The sequence below is a fragment of the Chiloscyllium punctatum genome, chromosome 23, assembly GCF_047496795.1.
Source record: "Chiloscyllium punctatum isolate Juve2018m chromosome 23, sChiPun1.3, whole genome shotgun sequence".
Classification (NCBI taxonomy): Eukaryota; Metazoa; Chordata; class Chondrichthyes; order Orectolobiformes; family Hemiscylliidae; genus Chiloscyllium; species Chiloscyllium punctatum.
This window is the reverse complement of record NC_092761.1, coordinates 80,586,159-80,610,103: the sequence shown is the minus strand read 5'-3', so window position 1 is coordinate 80,610,103 and position 23,945 is coordinate 80,586,159. Positions and strand designations below refer to the sequence as shown.

Here is a 23,945-nt window from a genome sequence, read left to right as displayed (position 1 = left end):
CTACACCATTCAACTAGATCATGGCTGATCTTCTACCTCAGAACAATTTATGAATATCATCCACACATCCCTCAATTGCTGTAATATTTGAAATGTATCTATCTCGAACGTACCCAATGACCGAGCCTCCAGATCCCTTTTGGGCAGATAATTCCAGAGCTTCAGTATCTTCTGAATGAAGAAATTCTTCCATATTTCAGTCCTAAATAGTTTGCCTCTTACTCTTAGACAGTGTCCCTTAGTTCTAGGTTCTTTTAGCCAAGGAAAGTATCTTCCCTGTATCTAAACTGTTCAGCCGTGGAAGACTCTGCATGTTTCAATTGGTTGAAGATTTAATAGAAGCGTACAAAATTTGGGTTTTGAAGTAAAGAATGTGAAAGTGTTTTTCATACTGAAGAATTAACCCAAGGGCACAGATCTATTATGGTTGCTAAAAATCAAAGCTAACATGGGGAGAAACTTCTTTTGAGTAGTTAGGATCTGAATGCATGCCCAATAATTCGGTGGAGGCAGTCTCGATAGCAAAAGGTAGCATAAATCATTGTGTTTTAGATTTGATTTTCAGTAATGCCTTGGAACTGGCTTCAAATGGTCCCGGCGTGTTGAAAAGGAAACAGCTTCTCAGCGTGTTGGGGTCCTGCAACACATGATGCTCTCCATTTAACAGTCTCTGTTGACACGCTTGCACTCAGCTTCAAAAGCATTTCTTCAAGCTGGTTTTTTTCTTCAAGAAAAAAAACACAAAACAGTGAACAAGTTTGATAAATAGATGTTTATAAGAGCATAACCAGGTACAGGAGAAGGCAATTCTGCCCCTCCAGTCTGCTCCACCATCTGATAGTCAAGGCTGACCTCACCTTGGCCACAACTCCATCTTCCTGCCCGCTCTCCATAACCCTTCAACCCCGTAACTAATTAAAAATCTGTCTGTCTCCCCCTTAAATTTACTCAATATCCTAGCATCCACCACACTCTGGGGGTATTAATTTCATGATCCTTTGAGGAAAGTAATTTCTCCTCATCTCGGTTTTAAATCTGCCACCCCTCATCCCAAAATTATGACCTCTCATTCGAGATTGCCGACAAGAGAAAACATCCTCTCTATGTCCATTTTGACAGTCTTCTTTAGCATTTATATACCTCAGTTAGATCTCTCATTCTTCTCAACTCCAGAGAAAATAGGCTTAAAGTGCTCTACCTCACTTCATAAGAAAAAAACCCTCATCTTCGTAATAATCGAGTGAATATTCTCTGAACTGCGCTCAGTGCAATGACATCTCTCCTCAAGCAAGGAGTCCAAAACTGTATGCAGATATTTGATACAACTAGCTTAATATGTTCTTAAGGTAAGGGTAAGATGTAATGACTTCAAGGTTTCTAAGGGAAATGTTTAGATGTAATTTTAAAATGAGGTTATAATTGCATTGCTGGAATTCCTTGTGGTCAAGTGTGCAACAATATCAGAAACATTTCAGTCATTATTACTATTATAGCAATAGCTGAAACCCAACTCACTTTCACAACCTCAGCATGTGCCAGAGCATTTTACAACCAATAGAAGTGTTTGTTTGAAAAGCAGTTCCTGTTGTAAGACAGGAAGTGTGGAAATCAATTTATGCAAAGCAAGCTCTCGTTAACAGCAATGTGATGAATGACAAAATAGTCTGTTTTAGTCACATTGACTAAGGTATGGAATATTTGCCAGGACACTGAAAAAAACGCTCCCTCACTCTTCTACAAATTGTGCCACGGGATCTTTTATGCTCATTTTAGAATGATATGATCCCTACATTGTGGAAACAGGCCCTTCGGCCCAACAAGTCCACTCTGACCCTCCAAAGAGTATCCCACTCAAACTCATTCTCAATTACTCTACATTTACCCCTGACCAATGCACCTAACCTACACATCCCTGAACACTATGGGCAGTTTAGCATTCACTTAACCTGCAATCTTTGGATTGTGGGAGGAAACCAGAGCAACCAAAGGAAACCCACACAGACACAGGGGGAATGTGCAAATTCCACACAGCCACCGAGGCTGGTATCAATTGCAGGTCCCTGGCACTGTGAGGCAGCAGTGCTAACCACTGACCCACCGTGCTACCGTCAGCAAGTATTTGAGAAAGTATACTGGGTCTTGGCTTAACATCACTTGAAAGACAACACTTCAGACAGTGCAGCACTCTCTTAGCATAGTACTATTGTGCATTGTTGTGCTCGGGTCTCTGAAGTGGGACTTGAATGGAACCAGCTGAGTCATGTTTGCAGTTGTGTAGCACCTCCAATATAGACAAGCATTCAGAGACACTTAACTGACAAGCTGAAGAAATTGGTTCCTGGAGCCTGAGTTTGGAGGAGGATATTAAAGGAGAGGAAATGTTTGTAGAAGGAATTCCACAGAGTTAGGAGGAACAGGATAAAGATGAGGCAGAGAGAGAGCTAGTACAACTGCAAATCAGGTTCCAGTTAGGTGAGCACAGAATTCTGAGCAACGATAATAGAAAAGACTTGGCCATGATTGGAATAATTACATGTAACAAAGAGAATTGGGATCAGGAGTTAATTTGGGTCAGTGTTATTGGCTGGGTCAGCATTTTTTTGTCCATCCCTAATTGCCCTTGAGATGGTGACGCTGAGGAGGCACCTTTTTGAACCACTGCATCAGATTATTTGGTGTAGTAACACTGTCGTTAAGGAGTCAGGCGCTGACCTCAGCTTGGGGGGGGGGGTGTGAATATAGATACCACTTGGCTTAACGCCGGAGAGGAATTTTACTCTTTGGTTTCCCCCGATCAACTGGAAGAGGAGACGTCGCCCTCTGCTGAAAAGAAGCGATTCACAAATCTGAAAGAAGGTTAGATAAAGTTCACAACCCAAATACTTCGCTTCTATAGGTTCATTCTGCTGTCCACTAATTCACATTAAACTGAGAGACCGAAAGGGTGTAGGTAAAACAGAAACCAGTCTCACGCTGTTGGCCAGCTAGAAGAACTAAATAACAATCATGAAAATTCAGTGTGGAAATATCACACACCTGAAAACGTAAAGTGTGTTATAAATATATGGTGGTATCTTCCCTGAACTCTATGGCTTGCTCTACACCTTTTGTAGCTGCTGAGTTCATCATCTGTCTTCCTTACACCTGTCCTAGTGCCAGAACCTGACCGAGAGTAAACAAGGAAATGCGGGAAGTCGCAAACTTTAGTCTGTGCAACTGACGCGAAACTGCAATCGCAGAGGGGGGAGAGTTCATGGCGCAGCGCGGTGGCTGCAATGGGGAACGTCCTCCGGCGCTGCACAGCCAGGTAAGGGGCTCAACTCTTTCGGAAACTTCCTTCTACAATTCCCGAAGCCACATCGCCGACCGGGTACACCAGCCACCGCTCCTGTGAAAGTTAATCTGCCTGCTTGCTCTGCTTCTATTTTTTCTGCATTTCCTGGTGGATCCGGCGTCTATGTGGAGTTTCGATCTATCTCTCGCCTCCTTTGCTCGAACTTTTATTGCGTCTTTCCGAACTTTTTTTTTAACGTCTTTCCGGACTCGATTCACTGATCTATCCTGACTTTCTTTTTTTTAAAAAAAAGTCTAAGCTGTCTCTCTCTTTCTTACTAGAGTGAGATAATTTTGGGCAGGTTGGGGGAGGGGAGGGGAGTATAATTTTTTGTTTAGACTGTCAAAAGGATGGGATGTGTATCCCGTTGGAAAGCGCCCCTGATCTGGGATATTATATTCCTGCCTTGATGAAGGGCTTTTGCCCGAAACGTCGATTTCGCTGCTCCTTGGATGCTGCCTGAACTGCTGTGCTCTTCCAGCACCCCTAATCCAGACGTGTGAGGGAAGGCGAGTTGCTCAATGGTTTACACACTCGGCAGTTCGGAGCTAGTTTTAAAACGGAGGTTTTCGGGAGGAGTGAAGCTGTGACTAATTAGCTTCTTCGTGGTTATGAATCCCACCCTGCCTAGTTGCTGCTTCTGGTTTGTCATGATGTCAACAACGTAAGGAATCTGAAATCAACATGGTATGACTTGTGAGGATGAGGGGGAACTCCCAACAGGCTCGACACTAGGTTCCTTCTGAACCCTAAAGGAACACTATCTTCATATGTTTTTAAAGTGTTGGACAAACTTTCTCACTTTTTAGTAAAATAAAGTTGCCATAGCAACCCTGTGGTCCTCTGGGACTTTCTCATTAGACAGAGGGAGAGATGACTGGTGGTGGTTTAACCTGAAGGTCATCATACCCCAGGTGAGGGGAAGATTGAGAACCTTTATGGTAACCTTAGCTGATTACACAACTGGCTTTACTCTGCATTTGAAAGCAGCGTTCCAGCCAAATGGATTTGTAGATCTGTTTTTCCTCTTTTTTTTAAACTCTTCAATTATATATCCGGTTCCCCTTTTGAAGGCTGTTATTGAAGCTTACAAAGTTCACTCTCTCCGTTCTAGATACAGTAAGAATAATTCTCCTGGTTGGGATGGCTGAACTAGGGGGCAAACTTTCTACGTAATGGTTGGGCCATTCAGCACAGAAACCAGGAGGAATTTCCTCATGGAGGGTGGCGAACATCTGGAATTCTCTCTCCCAGAGGACTGTGCAAGCTCAGTCATTTGAGTAATTTCAAGTCTGATTTCTACATATTAAAATATCAAGGAATACAGGAATGGCAACATATTGTCAGATGGAATATAATGTGGGGAAAATGTGACGTTATGAACTCTGGCAGGAAGAATAGAGGAACTGAATTATTTAAATTGAGGAATACTGCAGAAAGTGATGGGAATTCTCCTCCATGAAGCTCAAAGCGAGCATGTAGCAAACTGATCAATAGTTACTAGGGAAAGCAAATGTAATGTTTTGTCTTAATTTCAAAGAGAATTGAGTATAAAAGTAGGGAGGTTTTTCTTAAACTATACAAGACCACAGCTGGAAGACTGTGAACAGTTTTGGGTCCTGTTTATCTAAGGAAAGATACGCCATCATTAGAGGCAGTCCAGAGAAGCTTCACCAGTTGTTCCTGGATATGAAGGAGTTTTCTTATAAGAGGTTGCATAGCTAAAGACAAACTGCTGGAGAAACTCAACAGGTTTGGCAGCATCAATGGAGAGAAAGCAGAGTTAGTATTTCAAGTCCAGTGACCCTTCAGAACTAGGAAATTTGGGTCTGGATGTGTTGGAGTTTAGAAGAGTGAAAGGTGCCCTTGATGAAACATTCCGGATTCTTAAGGACTTTTGAGAGGCAAATGCAAAAGATGTTTATTGAATCAAGAAACTGCATCCTGAAAATATTGGGTTTTTTTCCCTTTGTGGGAGAGTTTAGAACCAGAGGACATAGTCTCAGAGGAAGGGATTGACCACTTAAGACAGGAGTTTTTCACGGTTGAGTACCTGTGGAATTCTTGACAGAGTGCTGTCAAGCCTGTGTCGTTAAGTAAATTCAAAGCAGAGAGAGAGATTTTTAAGGGAATCTTGGGGAAAAGCAGGAAAGTGGAGTTGAGGATTTTCCTATCAACCATGATCTCGAAGTGGTGGAGCAGATGTGACGGGCCAAATGAATGACTTCTGCTCCTACGTCTTATGGTCTCGATGACATTGTCATTGATCAGCCAAGATCTAGTCAAATAACCGAGCATGTTTGAGGGTCAGAATCTTGCTCCTCTGTAATGTTTTCTAAGCAACTATACCCCCACCCTTTAAGGAAGTGCTTTCCAAATCCTAACCATTTGTTGGTTTTAAAAGTTCCCCATCATATTTAATTCTTCTATGAAGCTTCTTTAGTCCATTCCTTCTGTTATTTCCCCCTCCCACTTTTGAAAGGAAGCATGCAAGTGAGGCAGTGATGTATAGTGATTTTTAAATCATGTTATCATCATAGTGATTACAAAATATACTTTATTACAAAACTGTGTCTTCAATGCAGAGTTCATATTTGGGAGTTTCCAGGTCCTATGCAATTCCTTGAATAACCTAGAACAAACTGTCCAAAAACTCTTGATCCTTAGTGGAAAAACCTCTGTTCCTGCATATACTGACCTTGAGTATGTTTCTTGTATTACCAAGAAAAAGATTAAACTAAATATTGTGTAACACTGGATTCTGTGTTGGCAAAATTATGCTCATTCATTGTTCCCCCTCTTTAAAGCCCCTTGCTCATGTACATGATTTGAACACAAATTCACTATTGTACAAATAACAATGTCTGACAGCACTTGAAAATAGTGACCTCATTTAATGTCATTATACTCCATGATGTTAAAACTAAGCTTGTCCTGAAGACTATACTTTGCACAAAATATCTCATCCATCAACTTGTCACAGTGATCATTTTAAGTTTCTCCAGAACTTACCTCCTTCAGCTTCACATAATAAATATATACCATTGACCCTGTTATTGCATGTTAATAGCTTAATTGATGGAGTTAGTTTAGGCTCTTACTTCTCTGATTATTTGTAAATTGAATCCTGTCAAACCATAACTTTAGTGATATCTGAATGAACAATGGTCTGCATAACACAACTTGTGCATGAACAGAACAGCTGTTATTGAAGTGCTTAGATCTGCAAATGCAGCTGTCTTGAGTGAATGTTAGATTGTAACGATGGATAACATCCTGTATCATTGACGTTTTTACAGCCGTGTGTTTCTGGCTGTTAACACATTTAACAATTACACAGCTCCTTTTAACAATTCATTGAATCTGTTTCTCAAAGTCGTAAAACAGATGATTGCTCTCATCGTTCCAAAGTGTGTGTGTGTTAGAAAAGTAGTCCGTGAAGAGAGAAGTATTTGCTCAGCAGAAAAACTGCCTGCTAATATGTCAACTCCTTACTGCCACTGTTGGAGAAAGAACCACAACATGGAAATGAGGGAAATAAAATGCTCCAGGTTGTTTCCAAAGACACTTACAGCACCATCAGTGTACATTTTAGTGAACTATATGGAATGAGCTGCCAGAGAAAGTGGTGCAGGCTGGTACAATTATAACCTTTTGAAAGGCATCTGGATGGAAATATATAAATAAGAAAAGTTTTGAGGAGTATGGGCCAAAATCCTGGTAAATAGGACTAGATTAATTTGGAATATCTACTCACCGGGATGAGTTGGACTGATGAGTCTGTTTCTGTGCTATACGTCTCTATGATTGGGACTATTACTTTCAAATGTTTTAACCTCTGGTGGGTGGTGCTTCATTTAGAAGGAATTGCAAGTGTGTGGTCACATCACTTATCATTTTAATAAATGCTTTCCTGAGATATTACACTCCATCCTCCTAGGTATAAGCTGGTACAATTATCCATCTTTCTGTGCTGTCAGCAGTGTCTAGGGCCAAGTTTTGGAATCTGTCTCTGGCTGTAAGTTGTTATGCCATGTAACTGTTAACTTATTTACTTTGTTCTTCCTTGGCGTGGGCATTATTGGGTAAGCCGTCTGCCAATCTCCTAATTACCTTTGAACTGATTGGTGCCTGAAATAGTCCAGTAAACCACTTAGAAGTGAACTTATTCCTGTGGGTTGCCCTTCTTAAAGGACATTTAGTGAACTGGATGGGCATCATGGTGATCAATAGTTAAGAAGGTTAATGGAATGCTATTGATTTATTAGCATAAAAGTTTAACATAACTGAAACATTGCTTCCTTACTTTGTGAGGGGTTGGTGAGACCAAACCTTAAATACCATGTACTGTTTTTGTCTCCTTATTTAGGAAAACATGTATAAATATTGGTGTGATTCAAAGGAGACTAACTAAAATGAGTGAGTTGTCTTGAAGGAAGGTTGCACAGACTATCCTTCTACTGGAGTTTGGAAGAATGAAGTGGGAGGACTTCACTATAGTGTGTAAGATCCTGAATGGTCTTGACAAGGAGAATGTAGAGAGGATGTTTTCTCTTGTGGGTCAGTTCCAATACTAGGGGGATTCTCTTTTAAAATGAGAGCTTGCCCTTTCAGGACAGATAAGGAAATTTTCTTTTTTGAGTTGTGACTTCAGAACTCTCTCTGACCTAGACAGTGGACACAAAGTCAATTAATATTTTTAAGGCCAAAGTAAATTGTTGTTAGGCAGGGGAATCGAGGGTTATTGGAGTGAAAGGTAGCATGGAATACAAAACAGAAACTGATCAGCCATGATTGTGTTGAATGATGAGGCAGACTGGTCTGCTCCTGTTCGTGTTTTGTATGTTGGTTGTTATGGTCACTATAACTATGTTCCCAAAATAGCTTTTGAAATATCTAAGAATAATTTATCTACTTCCTACATATTGTGGAAACTGTCCTAACTGGTACGACAGCATCTATTAAGTTCAAGGTTCATGGTGTCGTTTTGGCCTTGTTTTTGGTTGCTGAAGGCCAGAGGTCTAATATTTTGTCCCTAAATCTCATTCTCATCCCTCCCACCTCATCCTCTTAAGACACTCCTCATTTGAATCATAGAATCCTTCGTGTGGTAGTAGGCCATTCTGCCCATAGTGTTCACACCAACCCGCTGAAGGGCATCCCACCCGACCGCTGTAATCCTGCACTTCCCATGACTAACCCACCTAGCCTGTACGTGATTGGCAATTTTTAGCATAGCCAATCCACCTAACCTGCACATTTATGTGACTGTGGGAGGAAACTGGAGCACCCAGAGGAATCTCATGCAGACGTGGAAAGAATGTGCAAATTCCACATTCACCCAAGGATGGAATTGAACCTGGCTCCCTGGTGCTGAGGTAGCAGTACTAGCCACTGTGACCTCCTACCCCTGAACACCTATACTTTTAGTAAAATTTTTGTCATCTGTCCTAATATCTGCTTATTTGTCTCTTTTGATTTGATATTTAATATGTTCCAGTGAAGTGCCTTGGGACATTTCCCTATGTTCAAGGTGCTATATAAATGCAGAGTGTTGTTACAGGCTATATCTGATAGTTGAGCTGATTGCACCTAAAAATAAACAGAATAGACACAGTTGTCTTGGATGTCACTAAGTAGCTTTCAGCTGTTAATTCTCAACTTGAATGCCATCAGACGATGACCATTCCTTTTCTGACAGCATAACTGGCTGAAGGAAATGTCCAACCAAATTATAAATGCAAAATCTGCATGCCATTGCTCTCAATATTTCACCTTGTTACCAACTACTTGCATTTGGACATTCTGCACATACAAGAACATCTTTCAAAACTTTGGATAGGGGAAAGGTGAATGCTAGGAAAAGAATAAACAAATGTAGGAATATGGGCATCACAGGAAAGAAAAGGTAAGTATTTGGAAGGTTCTTATGGGTGGGGAGCAAGGTTGCAAAGCATCTTGAAATTTACTTCCCTCTTGGAATTCAGTTGAAATACGTTGGCTGCTTTCTCTTTTTTTTCGTAGAAACAGTGGAACTTGATTCTTCACACATTTATTTAGTCCCATGGTCGTGATTTATATTCCACAATCTGGCTCATTTCACAAATTGCAGGTTCTGAGTAATGGTTACCCCCCGAAATGGGATACAAGTCTTATCCCATGGTAGCCTGATTATACCATATGTTAAAATTAATTGGTTAAAGTTAATTAGGCAAGAAGAAATACAAAATATGAGTTTAATTGTGCAGCATATTCCTTTGTGATTTAATCTCAGAGCTGGAGGGAATGCATTTGCTAATTAGCTTCCTGTGGAGTAAGGTTTTAGAATATTAATGTCTTGTCCAGAGTGGGGCACAAAATAGTTCCAAGAGCTGAATAATTATAAGAACATAGGAACTAGGAGAAGGAGAAGGCCATCCGGCCCCTTGAGCTTGTTCTGCCATTCAATAAGAGCATGGCTGATCTTTTCATGGACTCGGCTCCACTTACCTGCACTCTCTCAGTATCCTTTTAATTTCCTTATTGTTTTAAAAAAAAATCTATCTTAACTTTAAAAATGTTTAGTGAAGTAGCGTCAACTACTTCACCGGGCAAGGAATTACACATAGATTTATGACTTTCTGGGTGAAGAAGTTCCTTCACAATTCAGTCCTAAATCTGCTCCCTTTAATCTTTAAAGCTATGCCCTCTTGTCTTAGTTTTACCTGCTAGTAGAAGTATCCCCTTTACTTCTATCTTATCTACTCCCTTCATAATTTTCTTTCTATAAGATTCCCCCCTCGTTCTTCTGAATTCCAATGAATTATAATCCCAGTCTACTGAGGCCCACCTCATAAGCCAAGTGATTGTTATTTGAGTGGAGAAGGAACTCGAGACACTACTTGTGTAGTGTCTCCCACCCTCCCTCCCTCCTCTAACCTAAAAAAAAGGACTCAGTCGGCTGAACAGGTAAGATACTTAGTGTTCTTGTTTTGGAGACTAAGTGTAGAGTTATGGCAGTGCAGGCAGTGGAATGTTCCTCCTGCAGGATGTTTGAGGTAGGGGTGACCGCCGATGCTCCTGCCGACTTCATCTGCAGGAAGTGCAGCCAACTCCAGCTCCTCACAGACCGAGTTAGGGAACTGGATCTGGAGTTGGATGAACTGAGAATTATTCGAGAGGCTGAGAGGGTGATAGATAGAAGCTACAGGGACATAGTTACGCCAGAGAACAGAGGTAGCTGGGTAACAGTTAGAGCTGGGAATGTTGTGTCCCTGTTCAAAAAAGGGAATCGGGATAACCCCGGGAATTACAGGCCAGTTAGTCTTGCTTCAGTGGTAGGCAAAGTAATGGAAAGGGTACTGAGGGATAGGATTTATGAGTATCTGGAAAGACACTGCTTGATTAGGGACAGCCAGCATGGATTTGTGAGGGGTAGGTCTTGCCTTACAAGTCTTATTGAATTCTTTGAGGAGGTGATCAAGCATGTGGATGAGGGTAGAGCAGTGGATGTAGTGTACATGGATTTTAGTAAGGCATTTGATAAGGTTCCCCATGGTAGGCATATGCGCAAAGTCAGGAGGCATGGGATAGTGGGAAATTTGGCCAGTTGGATGGAGAACTAGCTAACCGGTCGAAGTCAGAGTGTGGTGGTAGATGGTAAATATTCAGCCTGGAGCCCAGTTACAAGTGGAGTTCCGCAGGGATCCGTTCTGGGTCCTCTGCTGTTTGTAATTTTTATTAATGACTTGGAAGAGAGAGTCAAAGGGTGGGTCGGTAAATTTGCAGACGATATGAAGATTGGTGGAGGTGTGGATAGTGAGGAGGGCTGTTGTCGGCTGCAAAGGGACTTAGATATGATGCAGAGCTGGGCTGAGGAGTGGCAGATGGAGTTCAACCCTGTCAAGTGTGAGGTTGTCCATTTTGGAAGGACAAATAAGAATGCGGAATACAGGGTTAACGGTAGGGTTCTTGGTCAGGTGGAGGAGCAGAGAGATCTTGGGGTCTATGTTCATAGCTCTTTGAAAGTTGCCACTCAGGTGGATAGAGCTTGTAAGAAGGCCTATGGTGTATTAGCGTTCATTCGCAGAGGGATTGAATTCAAGAGTCGTGAGGTGATGTTGCAGCTGTACAGGACCTTGGTAAGGACACATTTGGAGTACTGTGTGCAGTTCTGGTCGTCTCATTTTTGGAAAGATGCGGAAGCTTTGGAGAGGGTGCAGAGGAGATTTATCAGGATGTTGCCTGGAATGGAGAATAGGTCGTATGAGGATAGGTTGAGAGTGCTGGGCCTTTTCTCATTGGAATGGCGAAGGATGAGGGGTGACTTGATAGAGGTTTATAAGATGATCAAGGGAACAGATAGAGTAGACAGAGACTTTTTCCCCGGGTACAACAGAGTGTTACAAGGGGACATAAATTTAAGGTGAAGGGTGGAAGGTATAGGGGGGATGTCAGGGGTAGGTTCTTTACTCAGAGTGGTGGGAGCACGGAATGCGCTGCCTGTGGGAGTGGCAGAGTCAGATTCATTGGTGCCCTTTAAGCAGCAATTAGATAGGTACATGGATAGGTGCTTAAGCTAGGACAAATGTTCGGCATAACATCATGTGCCGAAGGGCCTGTTCTGTGCTGTATTGTTCTATGTTCTAACTCTGGAATCAACTGAGTGAACCTCCTCTACACCCCCTCCAGTGCCAGGATGACATTCAAGTAAGGATCCCAAAACTGCATATAGTACTCCAGGTGTGGCCTCACCTTGTAGAGCTGCAATATAACCTCCCTGCTTTTAAACTCCATCCCTTCAGCAATGGAGGACAAAATTCCATTTGCCTTCATAATTGTTGTACCTGCAGACCAACCTTTAGTGATTCATGCACAAGGACACCCAGGTCTCTCAACATAGCAATGTGCTGCAACTTTTTACTATTCAACTAGTAATCCTTTTTACTATTATTCCTTCCAAGATGAATGACTTCACATGTGTTAACATTGTAATACATCTGTCAGACCTTTACCCACTTGCTTAATGTATCAATGTTCCTCTACAAAGTTTCACAGTCGTTAGAACTCTTTGCTTTGCCACTCATCTTAGTGTCATCTGCAAACTTTGACATGCTACACATGGCCCCCAACTCCAAATCATCTATATAAATTGTGGTCCCAACATCCATCCCTGAAGAACACCACTAGTCACTGATTGCCAGCCAGAATAGCACTCGTTTATCCCCACTCTTTGCTTCCTGTTAGTCAACCAATCCTCTATCCATGCTAATACTTTACCCACAATGCCTTGCATCCTTATCTTATGCAGCTGCCTCTTATGCGGCACCTTGTTGAAGGCCTTTTGGAAATCTAGGTACACCACATCCACTGGGTCCCTGTTGTCCAAGTTGCTCACAATGTCTTCATAGAATTTCAAAAGATGCCCTTCATGAACCCATGCTGCCTCTGCCCAATGGGACAATTTCTATCCGGATACCTTGCTGTTTCTTGATGATAGAATCTAGCATCTTCCCTACTACAGGGGTTAAGCTAACCAGTCTGTAATTCCCCTTCTTTTGTCTACCTCCCTTTTTAAACAGTGGTGTCACATTTGCTGTTTTCTGATCTGCTGGGACTTCCCCAGAGTCCAGCAAATTTTGGAAAACTACTACCAGTGTACTTGCTATTTCTCTTGCCATCTCTTTGTTTTTTAGTCCCTGGGATGCATTCCATCAGGGCCAGGAGACTTGTCTATCCTTAACTCCATTAGCTTGCCCAACACTAGCTCTTCCATAATAATAATTGTTCCCAGGTCCTCGCCTACCTTTGTCTCTTTGTCAATTTCTGGCATGTTATTAGTGTCCTCCACTGTGAAGACCGATACAAAACAAAGATTTTATGGTGGGACAGTTGATGAGCAATCATCATCATATCCCATAACTAAATGCCACTTCTCCTCCTCTGAAGGACCAACATTTACTTTAGCCACTCTTTTTGATTTCATATTTATAGAAACATTTGCTATCAGTGTTTATATTTTGTGCTAGTTTTTTCTCGTGTTCTTTACTTTTCGTTATAGCTCTTTTCTGGCTTTCTGTTGACCTTTTAAAGTGTTTCCAATGTTCTAATTTCATGCCATTTTTGGCACTTTGGAAGCCTCCCTTTAATTTGATAATGTCCCTTATTGCCTTAGACACCCATAGCAGATTATCCCTTTTCTTACAGTCCTTCCTTTTCACTGGAATATACTTTTTGCTTAGAAATTTGAAAGATTGTTTTGAAAGTCCTCCACTGCTCATCAACTGTCCCACCATAAAATCTTTGTTTGCAGTCAACTTTAGCCAACTCCTTCCTCATTCTTTTGTAGTTTCACTTGTTTAAGCACAGAACCCTGGTATTAGATTTTATCTTCACACACTCTATCTGTATTCTAAATTTGACCATTTTGTGATTACTCCTTCCAGAGGATCCCTTACTAGGAGGTCATTAATTATTCCTGTTTTCATTATACAGGACTAGATCTAGGATAGCTTGCTCCTTCGTCAGTTTTTCTTGAACAGTATGTAATGGAACCATCACAGATACACTCAACTAACTCTTCCTCAAGGCTACCCTGACCGATCTGGTTCAACCATTCGGTATGTAGATTAAAATTCCCCATGATAATTGCCATTCTGTTTTTAACAGTCATTCGTTATTTATTTGTTTATTGCCTGGCCCAATGCGATATTATTTGGTGGCCTATAGACTACGTCTATCAGTGACATTTTCTTCTTAGAATTTCTCATTTCCATCCAAATGGATTCAACTTTATTCTCCACAGAATCTGAATCCTCTCTCTCGGCACCGCCCTGATGTTGTCCTTGAATATCAGAGTTATACCACCTCTTACTTTCCTATCTGTCCTTCGGAACAATAGACAATAGGTGCAGGAGTAGGCCAGCAAATTTGTTAATGTTACTATTAATACCATCTTCTATATCATTAATATATTTTGTAAAAAAAGCTGCGGTCCCAGCACTGATCCCTGCGGTACCCCACTGGTCACCGCCTGCCACTCCGAAAGGGAGCCGCTTATCACTACTCTTTGTTTCCTGTCAGCCAACCGATTTTCAATCCAAGTCAGTACTTTGCCCCCAATACCATGCGCCCTAATTTTGCTCACTAACCTCCTATGTGGGACTTTATCAAAGGCTTTCTGAAAGTCCAGGTACACTACATCCACTGCAACAGTCTGATACCCTTGGATGTCTACCTCCCAGTTGTGACCATCCTGTAACCATATCTCTCCACCCTTCAGGCTCTCTGTCTGTATTCCTGATGAAGGGTTTTTGCCCGAAATGTCTATTTTACTGCTCCTCGGATGCTGCCTAAACTGCTGTGTTTTTCTAGCACCACTCTAATCTAGACTCTGGTTTCCAGCATCTGCAGTCATTGTTTTTACCCTGTAACCATGTCTCTGTAATGTCTACTAAATCATATTCATTCGTGATGATTTGTGCTGTTTAACTCCTCAACCTTGTTATGAATGTTACGAACATCAGTTCAGGTGGAGACTGTCCATTGATACAGAATGCTCCTGTTCCAAAACTGATGCAAATGCCTCGTGAAATGGAACGCCTCTTTCCCACACGTTTACATGCCTGATTTTCTTATCCCTAGGCCAACTTGCATGTGGCTCGGGTAGTAATCTGGAGGTTATAACCCTAGGACCTGTTCCTTAATTTTGTTCCTTTCGATAACCCACGAACAGGTCCTCCATCCTTGCCTTGTCTATGTTGTTTGTCCCAACGGCAACCACAATTGGATTGTCCCCCTCCTACTCCAGTATCCTTTCAAGCCATTCAGAGATGTCCTGTACCCTGGCACTGGGCAGACAACATATCACTCCCGGTCAGGCTTGCAAAGGATACTATCTATCTCCCTTAATTTTAGAATCTCCTATAACTACTACTTGTCTTTTGCTCCCCCCTGTTGAATAGCGTCCTGCACCATGGTACTGTGGTCAGTTGGCTCATCTTCCCCTCAGCCCTTTTCCTCATCTACACAGGGAGCAAGCATCAAATACCTGTTGGCTAAGGCCAAAGGCTAAGGTTCCTCCACTCCTGAAATCAGGATCCCCCTACCTACCTCACTTACAATCTCACCCTGTTGTCCCTGATCACTAACTGAATTTGAATTACTTAATCTTACTGCCTCCTGAAACAGTGTCCAGGTAACTCTTCCCCTTCCGGAAGTGCCATAGTGTTTGAAGCTCAGATTCCAGATCGTCAACTCTGAGCTGGCGTTCCTCCAACACTCAATGTTTGCTGCAGATGTGGTCATTGCTGTTCACAATGGGATCAACCAGCTCCCGCATAGACCTATAGCACATCACCTGCCCAGCCATCTCTACTAGTTAGTTACTTTATTACTTTATATAAATTTGAGTTAAATAATTTCTAATACTTTTGATATGCAGTTTTTCAAATAACAAAATAATAGATTAAAAGAAGCAAATTTTTACCCAATCGCACAATTAAAAAAAGAAATAGAAAAGCCTTAACTTATCAACAGTCTTTTTTTGTTGGTCAGAGGAATAGGGCGGGTGGGAGACACTACATGTGTCGTGTCTATGGTTCAGCTGCTACTCGAATATATATCAATTCACTCACCTTCCCAAACTTCAATGAAGGCCGCTGCTCCTGCGAGGTAACTTTTTTTTAAAATGGAGAATTTACCTCTGTAACGGCCCCCTGGTTTTTGCTCCCACCACTCCCACTGCAGAACTATACCAACATTATGGAATGTAAAACATGTTTTTTGTATATTCCTATAATTTGGACGTTGCTGGCAAAGACAACATTTATTGCCCATCCCTAATTTCCTTTGAGGGTATTAGTGACCCACTTTCTTAAATGCAACTACATAGATTGCCATGCCATTTAAGAGGACAATCTATACATAGTCACACTGGTCAGATAAGTTAAGGATGATAGATTTCTTTCCTGAAGGATATTAATACGTCACATGCGTTTTTACAACAATCTGAGTTTCATGGTCATCATTACTGATGCTAGCTTTTTATTAGATTAGATTAGATTCCCTACAGTGTGGAAACAGGCCCTTCGGCTCAACCAGTCCACACCAACCCTCCGAAGAGTAACCCACCCAGACCCATTTCCCTCTGACTAATGCACTTAGCACTATGGGCAATTTAGCATGGTCAATCCACCTAACCTGCACATCTTTGGACTGTGGGGGGTGGGGGGAACTGGAGCACCAAGAGGAAACCCACGCAGACACAGGGAGAATGTGCAAACTCCACACTGTTGCTCGAGACTGGAATCGAACCTGGGACCTTGGTGCTGTGAGGCAGCAGTGCTAGTCACTGAGCCACTGTACCACCCCAAGTTATTGCAAGTTTTAGCATTATTTTTCATTTTGTTGTAGCTCTTGATTGATTTTTCTGTTTCGCTAGGTTCCTTTTGCTTTTCTATCTGATTCTTAATACTAATTTTCTAAGGTCTATGTGAGTCTACTTTACTTACCAGTTGTGTCACCACATTTATCGAAGCAAAATAAAACAAAGAACTGTGGATACTGGAGATCAAACAAAGAAAGGAATTGCTGGAGAAATTCAGATCTGGTAGCATTTGTGGGAAGAAAAGGGTTAATGTTTCAAAGGCAGTGACTTCACTTAGACTCAAAGTAAAGTTTATTCATATCCTAACTTCCAGTCTCCAGCTATTCTAATAAATTACTGCATTGTTGTCCAATATTTGACTTAATATTAGTTGACCCACCTGGTTCAGGATCAGCTGCAAATTTGCATATTGAGTTACATATTCCCAAGTCCAGGTCATAATGCAAATTATGAATAATTGTGTTCTCAGCATTAAGCTTGTGGAAAATTGCTTTCTACCTTTGAATAACCACCTCTTACCCTTTACTACATTTTTTTGTCACTTTGCTTTTCATTCCACTGACCAGTCTCATGTGTCATTCAATCCACATGCATGATCAACAATGACCGTCTCCAAGTAGAAGTCTATCTCTCCACAGCATTCAACAGGTTTACCATTGTTGGTTCCTCCACCATCAATGTTTTTAGAGGGTTACATTGACCAAATCTAGTATTTTAATATCTGGTTCAGTTACAGAAGCAGGTCAGGTACTGGGAATTCTGTTGTAGGTGACTTACGTCTTGATTCCATAAAATCATTCCATTTATGAGGTACGATCAGGATTGAAATGTGAAATATGCTTGCATTGATAAGGGTAGCTCCAACAAGACTTTCCAGGTCAAAGAACACTACTTAATCATGGATCCGTGCATCATCTTAAACATTTACAATCTCTGCTGGCACACAGTGGCAATCTTTTGTATAAGATGCAATGTAGAAACTCAGCAAATGTCCTTTTGATAGCATCTTCCAAACTCCTGACCTTTGCCACATTGAATCACAAAGGCTGAAGGTACAGGGATACCACCACCTGTAAGCTTCCATCCACTATACCAAAAGTTTTACTGGAAAAGAAGTAGGCCATTTGGCCCATCAAGTCTGCTCTGCCATTTTGAGATAATCCTCAATTCTACATTTTTTTTTGCCATTTTCCCCATCAACCCTTGATTCCTCACTGAGTAAAAATCAGTCTATCTTTGCCTTAAATTTATTTTATGATCTAATACCTCACCATAGCCTTGGTCCAAACATGGACAAAATAGCTAAATTCCAGAGGTGAGTTGAGAATGACAGCCCTTGACATCAAGGCTGCATTTGGCTGAGTGTAGCATCCAGGAGTTCTAGCAAAACTGGAATCAATGGGTATCGGGGGGTAAACTCTCTGGTTGGAGTCATACTTGAGACATAGGATGATGGTCATGGTGTTGGAGGTAAGCCATCTCAGCTCCAGGACATCTCTGCAGGAGTTTTTCAGGGTAGTGTCCTTGGCCCAACCATCCTCCAGCTGCTTCATCAAAACCTTCTCTCCATCATAAGGTCAGAAGTTTACCAAAGTTCAGCACCATTTACAACTCCTCAGATATTGAAGCAGTCCATGTTCAAATGCAACCAGATCTATACAATATCCAGGCTTGGGTTGACCAGTGACAAGTAACATTCATGCCACAAAATATGCCAGCTGTGACCATCACGAATAAGAGCCTCACCACCATGCCTTGGCGTTCAATGATGTTGCCATCACTGAATCCCCTATTGTCAACATCCTCTGAGTTACCGTTGATTGGAAACTTAAATGGACTCACCACATAAATATAGTGGCTACAAGAGCAGATCAAAAGCTAGGAATACTGTGAGAGTAACTTGCCACCTGACTCCTCAATGCCTGTCGACCATCTGCAAGGCACAAGTCAGGAGTGTGACGGAATACTCCCCACTTAGCTGGATGACTGCATCCCCAACAACACCAGAAGCTTGACATCATCCAGGACAAAGCAGCCTACTTAATTGGCACCGTATCCACATGTATCCACAAGAATCCACTCTCTCCTCTGACACTTGGTACACACTGCTGCTACTTTCTACAGGATGCACTGTAGAAATTCACCAAAGATCCTCCAACAGCACCTTTCAAACACACGAGCACTTCCATCTCTTAAAACAACAGTAGCAGATACATGGGAACACCACCACCTTCAAGTTCCCCTCCAAGCCACTCATTACCGTGACTTGGAGGTAAATCACTGTTCCTTCTCTGTTGCTGGGTCAAAGTCCTGGAATTCCCTCCCTAATTGGGTCAATCCACAGGTGGATTGCAGTGATTCAAGAAGGCAGCTCCCTACCATCTTCTCAAGGGTAATTAGGATGGGTAATAAAATGCTGGCCAGCCAGCGATGCCCACATCTCTCTGATGACTTTTGTTTTAAAAAAAACAGCCGTGACTGCCCTATCCAGTAAAGAATCTCACAGATTAGACACGGAACGTTGGTCACTCACAGCTCTGAGAGAAAAGATTCCTTCTCATCGCTGGCTTAAACTATTCAGAGATTATGCCATCTGGCCCTGAACACACACCTGAGAGGGAACAACCCTCTCTACGTCTACCCTGTCAAGATTTTTAAAAAATCTTGTATGTTTCAATAAAGTCACCATTCATTCATTCGTTCGTTTGTCCGTCCTAAACCGTGTAGGCCTGACCTGTCCAACCCCTCTTCATAAGTAAGTTTCCCCCCCGACCCCCAAAGACTTGGGATCAACCTAGTCGACCTTCCTTGGACTGCATCCTGTGCCAGTATATTTTTTCCAAGCATCTGACATGCTAATTATAGCAATAGTACTTTGTGTGGGGCTAGTCCAATTCCATTCTAGCCAATGTCATTTTGAGGATGCAACACTAATACACGAATACTATTGAACTTTCTAAAGGCAATATTGCTATGGTGTGAATGTATTTGTTGCTTATTAGCTGAAGCCTAAATGTAATCCAGCTCTTGTTGCATTGAAATACATTATCTGAGAAGATTCACAAGGATGTTGCCAGGGTTGGAGGATTTGAGCTATAGGGAGAGACTGAACAGGCTGGGACTGTTTTCCCTGAAGCGTCGGAGGCTAAGGGGTGACCTTAGAGGTTTACAAAATTGAGGGGCCTGGATAGGGTAAATAGGCAAAGTCCTTTCCCTGGGGTCGGGGAGTCCAGAACTAGAGGACATAGGTTTAGGGTGAGAGGGGAAAGATATAAAAGAGATCTAAGGGGCAACTTTTTCACGCAGAGGGTGGTACGTGTATGGAATGAGCTGCCAGAGGAAGTGGTGGAGGCTGGTACAATTGCAACATTTTAAGAGGCATTTGGATGGGGATATGAATAGGAAGGGCTTGGAGGGATATGGGCCGGGTGCTGGCGGGTGGGACTAGATTGGGTTGGGATATCTGGTCGGCATGGACAGGTTGCACTGAAGGGTCTGTTTCCATGCTGTACATCTCTCTGACTCTATGTTGTGAATGGTGCTGAACATTCCGTAATCATCATCATCTCGACTTCTGACCTCATTATGGAGAGAAGATCATTTGAAGCAACTGAAGATGTTTGACCCCAGGACACTACCCTGAGGAATTCCTACAGAGATGTCCTCTGAGATGGTTAGCCCTCAAAAACCACAACTATATTCCTTTGTGTGGAAGGTATGACACCAGCCAACAGGGAGCTTCCCCCCCAATTTTCAATCACTCCAGTTTTGCTTGTGCTCCTTGATACCACACTCTGTCTGATGTTGATTTGATGTAAAGGGCAGTCACTTCAAACTCTCTCTGGAATTGGCCTTCACACTATTATCTGGAATATCCTTTCTTGACATCTCCCCTTCTCTCTCTCAACCTTGTTAAATGTATTCTCAACCCCCATCTCATAATACAAAGTTTAGGACAAGTGACCAAAGTTCTGTGTCTAATCCTATCAATTAGAAATATATTTTTCCAAGTGTGATGTTGTCAGTAGTTACATCTTTTGGTTGAGATGTTAAACTAAGGTCCTGTGTAACACCCACCCTTGTATGTGGACATGTTTCCATTACACTTCTCTTTTATGGAAGTGCATGGGTATAGTCTTTGTCCTGGCCAATATTTATCCCTCAACCAACATTATTAGAAGCAAACTATCTGGTCATTATCATTACGGGAGCTTTCTGTCTTTAAATTTGGCAGCTGTGTTTCCCACGTCACAACAGTATTTTTAAAAGTACTTCACTGATCACAATGTGAATGAAATGTCCTGACACTGTCTAATGTGCTCAAATTCTTGTTCCCTTAATCGAATGCTCAATTTACTCCTAAATGCATACATACTGTTGTTTGAATAACAACATCTCATTTTGTAATATAATAGTCACTTCAACAAAAATGTTCTTGGCTTCCTCTACGGCGTGTCAACTCTTGGCCACCTTCTCCATTATCCCCTCAACCTTTCATGTGCTTGCTACAATGCCAAATCAGTTGTCTAATGTCTAGAGGGACTGCAAGATCTAATCTCGATGTGAATTTGCAGCAAGCTTAAATTTATCCTAGCAAATTGCTGGACATCAGCCACAGTAAAAACAAGGCTGATGTAACAGCAGCTTAAAACAACTTTTGTTTGAGGAAGAAAAAATGAACCTGCCTTTATATTATAGTCTTTCATGTTTGTATGACATCCTAGAATACTACTTGGGTGTTTTGAGAAGTATGGCCACAGTTGTAATGTGGTGAAAATGTAGCAGAAGTTACCATAACTACAGGAAAAGTTCTGAAAATACTCAGCAAACTTGGCAGTTGTGGAGAGAGGAACACAGTTAACATTTCGATGATCTATCAGAACTTCTGGGCTGCCTATCTATCTCTGCTTTGACATATACTTTTGAATTGTAGGTGGCAAGGCAGCTACAATTCAAATCTGGCAGAATCCTTTTTAATGCAGATTGGGTTCAAATTATGTAATTGGGCAACACATTAGGGAGGAAGCAACATAGTGGTAATATCACAGACTTCCACTGCAGAGTTGAAAATCACATAACACCAGGATATAGTCCAACAGGTTTATTTGGAAGCACTAGGTTTTGGAGTGCTGTTCCCTCGTCAGGTGATTGTGGAGAAAGCTAGTGTTTCCAAATAAACCTGTTGAACTATAACCTGGTGGTGTGACTTTTAACTTTGTACACCCCAGTCCAACACTGGCGTCTCCAAATCATTCTAATCCAGAGTCTCAGACACTGTGTCCATATCACACCATAGCAGTTGTTGGAATTTAAATTCAAATTAATAGCAAACCACTCGTTTCAAAACCAGTTAGTGATGGGCAAATGCTGGCTTTGCCTGTGATGCCCACATCCCATGGAAGAATAAATATTAACCCAAGACTGGGATGGAGAAATTGTCATGACTTCTGCAGTAGGTCAACTGTACTGCAAGGTGAATCAAAGCAGCCCGGCAAAGTTTAATGTTAAAAATCATCTTGTGGAATGAGACTAGATGGTGTAAAGGAATCTTTACATGCACAAATAAGTTAATCCCAAAAGCTGTGCCATTTTTCCTTTTCTTAAAAAAGCAAACCAAGCCCTAGGCTTTATTTCTTGAGGGATTGAATTGAGTTATAGGGAAGTTACACTAAATGTCTCAAAGCATGGTTGGACTACACTTAAGAGTTCTGGTCTCCCTAAGTAATGGAAAGGATAGTGAGGGAATGCAGAGAAGATTTAATAGGATGATGCTGGATATTTGTGGATATATGTTATTGCAATGGTGCAGTTAAACAAAACCCTCTAATAAAGACACCTGGCACCATGTTATATGAGCTCATTGGATTCTGGTCACCACAAAGGTAGATTGCTGGTGCCATCTTTCTTTCTTAGGCTGGGATCTATAAAGCCTGCTTCCTTCAGTGTGGTACAAGAAAACCACAAGGTAGTCTAACAAGAGTTTTCTCTTAAATGAGATGTAGTTTCTCACATGATAGCGGTCAGTTACATATATATTGGTATGAAGATTAGGAAAGACTGTATTCATTTATCTCCTTTAGGTGCAGGTTACATTGTGTCTTATTGAGAACACTTGGTGCTGTCACTGCCAGCTTTTACTCTTAAAGGTATAGTTCACCCACATCTTCATAACAGGAAAAACAGAGTCATAGAGATGTACAGCACAGAAACAGATCTGCCGATTCAACTTGTCCATGTCGACCAGCTATCCTAAATTAATCTAGTCCTGTTTGTCAGCACTTGGCCCATATCCCTGTAAACCCTTCCTATTCAGATGCCTTTTAAACATTGTAATTGTAGCAGCCTCGACCACTTCCCCAGGCAGCTCATTCCATAAACTTACCACCCTCTCAATGAAAATGTTACCCCTTAGGCCCCTTTTATATCTTTCCCCTCTCACCCTGAACCTATGCCCTCTAGCTCTGGACTCCCCACCCCATGGAAAAGACCTTGTCTATTTACCCTATCCATGCCCCTCATGATTTTATAAACCTCTAGAAGGTCATCTCTCAGCCTCTGATTCCACCAGGGAGAATAGCCCCAGCCTATTCAGCCTCTCCCTGTGGGTCAAATCCTCCAACCCTGGCAACATCCTTGCAAATTTTTTCTGAACTGTTTTTTCACAACATCCTTCCGATAGGAAGGAGACCAGAATTGCACACAGTATTCCAAAAGTGGCCTAACTAATGGCCTGTACAGCCACAACATAACTTCCAAAGTCCTATTCTCAATGCTCTGACCAATAAAGGAAAGCATACCAAATGCCGTCTTCGCTATCCTAGATACCTGTGACTCTACTGTCGAGGAATTATGAACCTTCACTCCAAGGTCTCTTTGCTCAGCAACACTCCCCAGGCCCTTACCATTAAATGTATAAGTCTGCTTTGGTTTACCTTTCCAAAATGCATAACTAGATGTTCTAGACACTACTTAAGGTAGTCACCAGAAATCTAATAGGGAGTTAAGAAGAAACCTTTGTACCCAAAGAATAGTAAGAATGTGAAACTCACAGGAAGTGGTTGAAGTGAATTTTGAACCGAAAGGTTCAAATGAGCAAAAATGGAATATCTAGTTAGACTGATTTTAGATGTAAAAAAGGTGAGGTTGGAATAGAGCATAAATACGACCATTGATTAGTTACACTGGCCTGTTTTTGTGCTGAATGTTCTCTAAATACAGTGTAATAAGTTGGAGTGCTTCTGAAGC

At 41.7% G+C, this 23,945-nt stretch overlaps 1 protein-coding gene across 3 annotated transcripts in view; it reads left to right on the top strand.

Moving 5' to 3' along the window:
- Positions 1 to 2,773: 2,773 nt before the first annotated feature.
- The window catches only part of LOC140494163 (uncharacterized), a 30,229-nt gene continuing 9,057 nt past the window's right edge, over positions 2,774 to 23,945 (top strand). Inside the window, exons 1-2 of one of the 3 annotated variants that reach the window (XM_072593254.1) lie at positions 2,774 to 2,856; positions 3,154 to 3,307. In XM_072593254.1, coding sequence (XP_072449355.1) covers positions 3,276 to 3,307 — 32 coding nt within the window. In that variant the 5' untranslated portion in view covers positions 2,774 to 2,856; positions 3,154 to 3,275. Of the gene's footprint in view, positions 2,857 to 2,934; positions 3,308 to 23,945 lie in introns of those variants that run through there. The other 2 variants (XM_072593256.1, XM_072593253.1) reach the window with 2 other exon arrangements.